The sequence below is a fragment of the Furipterus horrens genome, unplaced genomic scaffold (genome assembly GCF_987537825.1).
Source record: "Furipterus horrens unplaced genomic scaffold, mFurHor1.1.pri manual_scaffold_10, whole genome shotgun sequence".
Taxonomy (NCBI): Eukaryota; Metazoa; Chordata; class Mammalia; order Chiroptera; family Furipteridae; genus Furipterus; species Furipterus horrens.
Genome location: NW_028327180.1, coordinates 73,082,959 through 73,093,244, shown reverse-complemented (window position 1 = coordinate 73,093,244; position 10,286 = coordinate 73,082,959). Strand labels below are relative to the sequence as shown.

Here is a 10,286-nt window from a genome sequence, read left to right as displayed (position 1 = left end):
TGATAGTCCAGAAGGGGGAAATCAGAAAGTTAATTAGTGGTTGATTAGGGCCTGGAGCATGAAGGATGGGGAATAAGGGGTTGATAGCTTTAGAGTATGGGGTTTCTGAGGTAATGGAAATGTTCTAAAATTGACTGTGGTGATGGATCCCTTATTTTGTGAATATATTAAAAGCGCTGAATTATACACTGTAAATGGGCAAAATGTGGTATGTGGATTATATCTCATTAAAGCTGTTTTTAAAAAGAATAAAACAAATTCGTTGTGTCATGATAATTTTTTAAAGAATCCAAAAGCTTGGCAAGGCATAACCTTGAGACCTTCCTATTTGGAAAATAATTTCTCAATAATTTGAAAATTGAAAATCTCACAGTTTTCAGTCTTAGGATTTGGAAAGAAGAAGACATAATCTACTCTTTAATAAGGCATTGGCTAAACACTCTCTTTAGAACCATCACTGATTGCAATTCTGCAGTGTCCACTCATTTGTAATTCTATAATATGTACCATGAAAAATATGTACTTTGGAAACTGTTCCAATGTTATTTTGAAAAAACGTTCCAAAAATGTATGGCATTTTCAGTTTAATGTTAATGAAATTATTTTATTTAATCATTATTATTCAACAACTTTAAACAGTAACATAAGTGACAGTTTGCTCTTTGTACTCCTGTGCAGCAACACAGAGTTATATCTGAACACACAAAAACCACATGAAGCTAGAATTCAGTGTTTAATATTATAGAACACAACTTACTCAACTTATTCTATACATTAGGAGAATTTTGTATCCAATGTTAAACTAGAAAATGTAAGACTTAGTGAGAACGCATGGTGGCGCTGCAGGTTAAATGATAGAAAATAGAATTGCCTACGTAGCTCCGGTATCCAGAAGGTTTCACACTGCCTGGAAGCTAACGGAAAGCTTTCTCAGCCAGAGCAAAAGTGAGTGTGAAATCTCTTTCAAAAACTCCATTTGTGGCACAGTTTTGCTGTTCTGGACAGTAGGACCAGAATGCTAGGGTTTGGGGTGTAACATACATGAAGGTCCTGTGAACCAGATTTTTGGGAAAGAGCAATGGAGATTGGATGGATGCGCAATCAGAGACAAAGGCAAGTCCTTATTTTCTTTGTTTTGCTGAGAATGTCTGGGGTGGGCGCTGATCTAGGGCCCTATTCAGTCGTGGAAGAAACAGAGAGAGGATTCATTGTGGCAAATCTAGGAAAAGACCTGGGATTGGACTTGACGGAGATGTCCACCCGCGGGGTCCGGATCATTTCTCAGGGTTACAAAGAGCATTTGCAGCTGAAGGTTCAGACTGGGGATTTGCTTGTAAATGAGAAATTAGACCGAGAGGAGCTATGCGGTTCAACTGAGACTTGTGTGCTACATTTCCAACTGCTAATGGAAAATCCCTTGGAGATATTTCAGGCTGAACTAAGGGTGAAAGACATAAATGACCATTCTCCTGTGTTCACGGAAAGAGAAATGATTCTCAAAATACCAGAAAACAGTCCCGTAGGAATGGCATTCCCTCTGAATAATGCTCTGGACTTGGACGTAGGAAGCAACAATGTTCAGAACTATAAAATCAGCCCCAATCCCCATTTTCAAGTTCTAACCCACAATCACAGCGATGGCAGAAAATACCCGGAGCTGGTGTTGGACAAAGAGCTGGATAGGGAAAAGGAGGCTGAAATTGCATTAACACTTACAGCACTGGATGGCGGCTCTCCACCTCAGTATGGGACAGCCCAGGTGCACATTGAAGTGGTGGACATCAACGATAACGCCCCTGAGTTTGGGCAGCAGCTCTACACGGTGCATATTCCTGAGAACAGCAACGCTGGCTCCCTGGTTGTCACCGTCTCTGCCAGTGATTTAGATAGCGGAGTCAATGGAAAAATAGTATACTCACTGTTTCAGCCTTCAGAAGATACTAGCAAAACTTTGGAGGTAAATCCTGTGACAGGAGAAATTCGACTGAGAAAACAACTAGATTTTGAAACAGTTCGGTCTTATGAAGTGGACATCAAGGCCACTGATGGGGGAGGTCTTTCAGGAAAATGCACTCTTTTCCTGCAGGTGGTGGATGTAAATGATAATGCCCCAGAAGTGACCTTGTCTGCACTGACCAGCCCCATCCCAGAGAATTCACCTGAGATTGTAGTTGCTGTTTTCAGTGTTTCAGATCCTGACTCTGGGAACAATGGGAAGACTATTTCTTCCATCCAGGATAACCTTCCTTTTCTTCTAAAACCTTCAGTCAAGAACTTTTACACCTTGGTAACAAAGAAAGCACTAGATAGAGAAGAAAGAGCCCAGTACAATATCACCATCACCGTCACCGATATGGGGACACCCAGACAGAAAACGGAGTACAACATAATTGTGCTTGTCTCCGACGTCAACGACAACGCCCCAGCCTTCACCCAAACCTCTTACACACTCTTCGTCCGTGAGAACAACAGCCCCGCCCTGCACATCGGCAGCGTCAGCGCCACTGACAGGGACTCCGGCACCAACGCAGAGGTCACCTACTCGCTGCTACCTCCCCAGGACGCTTCCCTGGTGTCCATCAACGCCGACAACGGACACCTGTTCGCTCTGAGGGCGCTGGATTACGAAGCCCTGCAGGAGTTCGAGTTCCGCGTGGGCGCCACAGACCGCGGGTCCCCCGCGCTGAGCAGCCAGGCGCTGGTGCGCGTGCTGGTGCTGGACGCCAACGACAACGCGCCCTTCGTGCTGTACCCGCTGCAGAACGGCTCTGCGCCCTGCACCGAGCTGGTGCCCAGGGCGGCCGAGCCGGGCTACCTGGTGAGCAAGGTGGTGGCGGTGGACGGCGACTCGGGCCAGAACGCCTGGCTGTCGTTCCAGCTGCTCAAGGCCACGGAGCCCGGGCTGTTCGGCGTGTGGGCGCACAACGGCGAGGTGCGCACGGCGCGGCTGCTGAGCGAGCGCGACGCGGCCAAGCACAGGCTGGTGGTGCTGGTCAAGGACAATGGCGAGCCGCCGCTGTCGGCCAGCGTGACGCTGCACGTGCTGCTGGTGGACGGCTTCTCGCAGCCCTACCTGCCGCAGCCGGAAGCGGCGGCCGACCGCGCCCAGGCCGACCCGCTCACCGTCTACCTGGTCATCGCGTTGGCGTCGGTGTCTTCGCTCTTCCTCTTCTCGGTGCTGGCGTTCATCGCGGTGCGGCTGTGCAGGCGGAGCAGGACCCCTTTGGTGGGTGGCTGTTCGGTTCCTGAGGGCCACTTTCCGGGTCATCTGGTGGATGTCAGCGGTACGGGGACCCTGTCTCAGAGCTACCAGTATGAGGTGTGTCTGAAGGGAAGTGCTGGAACAGATGAGTTTAAATTTCTGAAGCCAATTATTCCCAATCTTCCAGTCCACGACACTGGTAGGAATGTAGAGGAAAATGAGAACTTTAGGAATAGCTTTGGATTCAATGCCCAATAAAAAACTACTTAAAAAATTTAATTTGTTATTTGTCCTGGCAAACTAGGGATACTGAGGTATATTTGGCGGAGATTCAGGGGTCAGTGAAAGTTTCTAAAACCAATTATCCCCCATCTCACATCCCAGAGCATGGAGAGTAAAGTGGAATAAAATCCCTTTTTTTTTTTTGGAGTAGCTTGGGATTTAATTCTTGATGGGAACCTATTTAATAAAGACATTAATTTCTAATATGTTTTGTCAACTAACTAAATTGTTTATGTCCACCACCAATAGGGTGCTGTTTTATTTTTTCTATTTGGTTTATCCTAAATTTCCAATTTTATACTTAACTTCAGAAGTTTCCTTTTCCTTATACTTTAGCTCAGTGAAATATTTCTCAAGAGAATCCCGATGAATGAAATAGACTTTATCTTCAAATTTGCTATCATTAAATTTTTTCCAGCATACAAATGTTCTTATTGACTTTCTATTTACATTTTCATTTTAGTTCTTTTCTAGAACTTCAGTTGTTAAAATAATCTGCTTCTTGTGATCTATATATTATCTGATACTTCTATTTTCCTTTTAAAATGATATTTGTATTGTTTTGTCAACTTCAGTTTTCATTATAGTGGTTTTTTGAAACTGTTCCTTTATTTTAAAAAATGTTTTATTTCCCCTCTATTGGTAGCTGCCTATTTAATATATATTTCTGTTTTGATGTGACAAATAATTATCTAACCATCTTTATCTGAAAATAAGAAGAAACAGCACTGTAGGAAATTAATTTTGTGTGTATGTGTTTAAGTTTGGAGACCAAAAAAGCAAAGTTTAGGCATTTTACAGCACCATATAGAACTATTTAATAATATTTTGCTTTTAATTCTGTATGAAAAATCAGGGAGCCTTATTAAGTTTTTATTGGCTAACAATGTAGTCCCATTCAGTTGGGAATAAATGGTAGAAATAATCAAACAGAGGTTTAAATAGTGTGGTTTTTATATTCAACAATTAGAGTGGGGTTTTTTGGTCAGTATCTAGCTTTTTTCCTATATAATATACCCCAATTTATTCTGTTTCTCTTACTTACTATGGAAAAAAATAGAACTTCGTTCTAATATTAGGCCTTTGAATAAAGTTCTATATGAGGCGGGTGTTACTGTCAGTGGTGTTATGATAGGCATTAGTGTGTTCTACTCTCTACCTCCCTTTCTTTGGTAAAGAGAAATTAGATCCCACTAGATTTTAATTAGAGGGACTTTAAAATAAAGGTCACTTCCTTCTTTAGTTCAACAAATAATGTTAAAGCTAATGTAAGAAAAACAAAGACATATTAAAGAAAAGGAACAAGAGTTGCAAATAATGAATAAGTGAAAGAATATGATTTTTAAATGGTAAGGATTTAAAGGCACTGAAAATTGTTTTTATCCTACTCAAGGGTTTAATTATTCATGTCTGAATGCAGCAAGTGAGTGTCTGATTTGCCAAACAAAGATGATGAAGACATAGTTTCCATACTTAAGAAGGGACAGATTGTCATGAAACAGGAAGCAATAATATTTATAGGGAAGTTATACTAGCTTTTATGAAGGCACAGAGGAGGGAAAAGTTAAATGCTTCCATCTAGGTTATAGAGTGAAGACTCTATTTCAACAATGTAAGTAGGTTTTGAATAAATTTGTTGAAGAAGGTATGATACAAGTTTTTGTCAGTTCTTGGTGATCCTATCCACAATATTTCTGGAAAAGGAAAACCTATTATTTTGGTAGTCTCAGAAGTCACCACAATTTTCCCTTTGATTCCTGATATTGCATGGGGGTAGTTTGAGGGGGGGGCTATTACAGAACTAAATATAGTACAATGAGGTGCACAGAGTTAACTGCTAGGAACATTCTTTTTGCAATGTTTAAATATTTTACTTTCTTCCATGAAGCAATGAAAAATCTTAACAACATAAACAATTCTCTATCTCAATGTTATATTTTACAAAACAAACAAAAGAAAAACGGAATATTTAAGTGAGCCACTAAAGAAGAAGTTTATAAATACATACACACACACACTGCGTACAGCCATTTGAGTCTGTTGGAGGCCAGGCGGTGGCGCTGCAGGCTAGAGAGACGGAATAAAGAATTGAACTGGGAATGCTGCAGAAGTCACTAACAAAAAAAGGAAAAGCAAGGCAGGCTGGCTGAAAGAAAAGCCATAGCTGCTCAAGATTGCAGAAAAAAAAACAGACCACTGCTACTACATGGTGTAGGTCTGGGCTTTGCGACTGCTGTTTCTTTGCACTGGGAGCTGTGACTGTGATCCATATTGACAAAAGATGTGTTTAGAAGAAGCTATGGAGTCTGGAGGGTTTCGCTGCCCAGGACTAAGGCAAGTTCTGTTTCTCTTTCTGTTTTGGAGAGTATCCTTGGCAGGATCTGGGTTTGGACGATATTCAGTAACAGAGGAAACAGAGAGAGGATCCTTTGTGGTCAATCTGGCAACAGATCTGGGACTAGAGGACCGGGAGCTGGTTGCAAGGGGAGCCCGGGTGGTCTTTGATGATAACAAAGAACACTTGCTCCTGGATTCTCATTCTGGGGATTTGCTCACAAATGAGAAACTGGACCGGGAAAAGCTGTGTGGCTCCACAGAGCCCTGTATGCTGTATTTCCAAATTTTAATGGATAACCCCTTTCAGATTTACCGGGCTGAGCTGACGGTCAGAGATATAAATGATCATTCACCAGTGTTTCAGGACAAAGAAAGAGTCTTAAAAATAATAGAAAATACAGCTGAAGGGACAACATTTCGACTAGAAAGAGCACAGGATTCAGATGGAGGACTTAATGGGATCCAAAACTACACCATCAACCCTCACTCTTTTTTCCATATTAAAATTAATGACAGTGATGAAGGCATGATATATCCAGAGTTAGTGTTGGACAAGGCACTGGATAGGGAGAAGCAGCAGGAGCTCAGTTTAATACTCACTGCACTTGATGGTGGATCTCCACCCAGGTCTGGGACCTCCACTATACGCATTGTGATCCTGGATGTAAATGACAATGCCCCGCTGTTTTCTCAAGCGATATACCAGACTCAGGTTCCAGAGAACAGCCCAGTAGGTTCCATTATTGCAAAAGTCTCTGCAGGAGATGTAGACTCTGGAGTCTATGCAGATATATCCTATTCATTTTTTGATGCTTCCGAAGATATTCGAACAACCTTTCAAGTCAATCCTTCTTCTGGGGAAATTATTCTCAGAGTGTTGCTTGATTATGAGCTGGTAAACTCTTATAAAATCAACATACAGGCAATTGATGGTGGGGGCCTTTTTGCAAGATGTATGGTTTTGGTTGAGGTGCTAGACACCAATGACAATTTCCCTGAACTGATTATGTCATCACTTTCCAACCACATTCCTGAGAACTCTTCTGAGACGATACTGGCTGTTTTTAGAATTAAAGACAGAGATTCTGGAGAAAATGGAAAAATGGTTTGCTACATTCAAGATAATCTGCCATTTCTTCTCAGACCTTCTGTAGAGAATTTTTATATTCTAATGACAGAAGGAGCGCTGGACAGAGAAAGCCAAGCAGAGTACAACATCACCATCACTGTCACTGATTTGGGTACTCCAAGGCTGAAAACGGAGTACAACATAACTGTGCTGGTCTCTGACATCAATGACAACGCCCCCGCCTTCACCCAAAACTCCTACACCCTCTTCATCCACGAGAACAACAGCCCCGCCCTGCACTTCGGCAGCGTCAGCGCCACTGACAGAGACGCGGGCACCAACGCCCAGGTCAGCTACTCGCTGCTGCCGCCCCAGGACCCCAACCTGCCCCTGGCCTCGCTGGTGTCCATCAACGCCCACAACGGGCACCTGTTCGTTCTGAGGGCGCTGGATTATGAAGCCCTGCAGGCGTTCGAGTTCCGCGTGGGCGCCACAGACCGCGGGTCCCCGGCGCTGAGCAGCCAGGCGCTGGTGCGCGTGCAGGTGCTGGACGCCAACGACAACGCGCCCTTCGTGCTGTACCCGCTGCAGAACGGCTCTGCGCCCTGCACCGAGCTGGTGCCCAGGGCGGCCGAGCCGGGCTACCTGGTGAGCAAGGTGGTGGCGGTGGACGGCGACTCGGGCCAGAACGCCTGGCTGTCATTCCAGCTGCTCAAGGCCACGGAGCCCGGGCTGTTCGGCGTGTGGGCGCACAACGGCGAGGTGCGCACGGCGCGGCTGCTGAGCGAGCGCGACGCGGCCAAGCACAGGCTGGTGGTGCTGGTCAAGGACAATGGCGAGCCGCCGCTGTCGGCCAGCGTGACGCTGCACGTGCTGCTGGTGGACGGCTTCTCGCAGCCCTACCTGCCGCAGCCGGAAGCGGCGGCCGACCGCGCCCAGGCCGACCCGCTCACCGTCTACCTGGTCATCGCGTTGGCGTCGGTGTCGTCGCTCTTCCTCTTCTCGGTGCTGGCGTTCATCGCGGTGCGGCTGTGCAGACGGAGCAGGGCCCCTTTGGTGGGTGGCTGTTCGGTTCCTGAGGGCCACTTTCCGGGCCACCTGGTGGACGTCACTGGTACTGGGACCTTGTCCCAGTGCTACAAGTATGAGGTATGTCTGACGGGAGGTTCAGGGACCAGCGAGTTCAAGTTTTTGAAGCCGATTCTCCCCAATATTCAGGAACAGGGTCTTGAGAGGAATATTGAAGAAACACCTACTTTTCAGAATACCTTTGGATTTAATTTTCAGTAAAATTTTTTTAAATATTTTCATGTACTTTTGAAGTGTTTTACAACCATATAACTATTAGTTTACTTTTAAAGCCATGTTAAGTTACATCTAATTTTAAAGTACTATATATTTATGTTTTTACACTATTTCATCATTTTTTGCATTAATCGATAGTTACATTAATTAGTACCCATTTCTAAATAATCATTTTAAGGTTTAATTCTTTCAAAATGTATGATTTAGTTATTATTATTTCTCATTCTAGAAAACTGAGGGTTTTATTTTTCTCTTAGTATATTTCACAGACTGTATCTCATTATCCTATCCACCCCTCTATTGTACTTCCTCCATATAAGAATACATATGTGCACTTGTGACCTTATTCTAACGTTGTGTTTAATCATGTTAGACATCCACGTCATCTAGCTTTAAATCATGGCATTGAAAATATATATTTCTCTATTATTCTGCTAGTGATACAATAAAACATCATTTTGTGAGTGATATTGGGCTCCAATAATATCCTTGTTTGTATTATTATTCTATTTCCTTTATATACAGTACTTTTACTCAGTATTTTTGAATGTTCACTTTACTGACATGTGAAACAGAACAAGTCTCATAATTCAAAGTGTAATAAGGTGGATAAAAATGATTACAAATGAAATCATTTGGAAAGTGTGAATGTAAGAATATTGGTGGACTGTTGGAAAGATATTTCTTTTCATTTGTTCTGTAAGTTTATTTAATTATTATCAAATTTAAAAAATTAAGGTGTACTAAAATCATAAAGGAAAACAACAGGTTTTTTTCGGTCTCAAAGCACCTTCTATGAGTGGTTTCTCTAGAACTGAATGATATCAATATTTCCAAGTAATATGTTTCTAACACTCTATCTTAACATTCAGTTTTTTAAGAAATATTTTATTTATTTATTTTTAGAGCAAGGGGAAGGGAGGAAGAAAGAGAGGGAGAGAAACATCAATGTGTGGTTGCCTCTCGAATGCCCCCAGCCGGGGACCTGGCTCACAACCCAGGCATGTGCCCTGACTGGGAATTGAACTGGCGATCCCCTGGTCTGCAGGCCAGCACTCAATCCATTGAGCCACACCAGCCAGGGCTTAACACTCAGTTTTATAAGTACTTTAATCATCTCTTCCTATGAAAAATTTTTTTTAACGTTTTTACTTTCCAACTAACAAACACATATACAAACATTGCACATTTCCTTTCTCCTATTCTCCCAATAGAGTTATCATAGGGTTTCTTTAGTTTTAGTAGTTTTTGTGTATGTAGCTAACTAAGATCATTTCAAATTTCATGTGGATGTAGTATGATTACATTTACTCTCTTGAAAAACATTTTTCTAGAGCTGATAGTTTTTTTTTACATGAATACTTTTCTACTTACTGCTATTAAGTTTTCTCATCATTTCTCATTTGAATATTAATCTTTCTCAAATATTCAAGTACGCCAGCTATTTATTAATTATATTTGTTTCCTTGAGGTCCCTCCATATCTCTGCTGCATTTACATTGGTTGCTCTATAAGCAGTAATTATACGGCTTTTTTTCCTGTCAATACTTTTTTGTACTGGTCCCTTTTACAAAATCCAGTGTATTCTCCTATTTTAGTTCACTCCCTTATTTAGCTGACATGCATCTCTCAATAGCTTTATAAAAATGGATGCAGAGACCTTGCCTTTGAAAGTACTTTCATTTTCTTTGCATTTCATTGATAATTTGACTGGGTATAAAATTTTAGCTTGAAAACAATTTTTCCTCAGATTTTGAAAGCAGTATTCCTTCTACTGGTTGTATATAGAAATACAGAGCTTTTGAATCCATTCTGAATTCTATCTCTTTTAATATCAGCACATTTTTTCACTGTGGACACATTGGAAACTTTTCCCTTGACTTCTGAAAATACCTTAGTGTTAGCTATTTATTTATTAATCTGGTCACATGTGTGTACCCTGTTAATATTTAGACACTCAGTTCTAAGAAAATTTCTCATTATGTTTTCTTCATAATTTCTCTCTTAAATTTTCTGCATTCTCACTTGAACAATAATCTCTTTAGTTAAATAATGGATCTCCTGGATTGAATATCTAATACTCTATTTTTC

General features: G+C 42.0%; 2 protein-coding genes across 2 annotated transcripts; both read left to right on the top strand.

Moving 5' to 3' along the window:
- The first annotated feature begins 924 nt into the window (after positions 1-924).
- Positions 925-3,715, top strand: PCDHB16 (protocadherin beta 16). Its single transcript, XM_090289369.1, has one exon. It carries the CDS (start codon positions 1,079-1,081, stop codon positions 3,458-3,460), a length of 2,382 nt encoding a protein of 793 aa, XP_090145495.1. The 5' UTR covers positions 925-1,078; the 3' UTR covers positions 3,461-3,715.
- A 1,502-nt stretch (positions 3,716-5,217) lies between these two features.
- Positions 5,218-8,641, top strand: LOC150000640 (protocadherin beta-10-like). The gene has a single exon (XM_090289368.1). It carries the CDS (start codon positions 5,766-5,768, stop codon positions 8,178-8,180), a length of 2,415 nt encoding a protein of 804 aa, XP_090145494.1. The 5' UTR covers positions 5,218-5,765; the 3' UTR covers positions 8,181-8,641.
- Positions 8,642-10,286: the final 1,645 nt, after the last annotated feature.

Excerpts from the sequence above, each read along its gene's own strand:
- PCDHB16 (XM_090289369.1), top strand. The coding sequence starts at position 1,079 with ATGGAGATTGGATGGATGCGCAATCAGAGACAAAGGCAAGTCCTTATT.
- LOC150000640 (XM_090289368.1), top strand. The coding sequence starts at position 5,766 with ATGTGTTTAGAAGAAGCTATGGAGTCTGGAGGGTTTCGCTGCCCAGGA.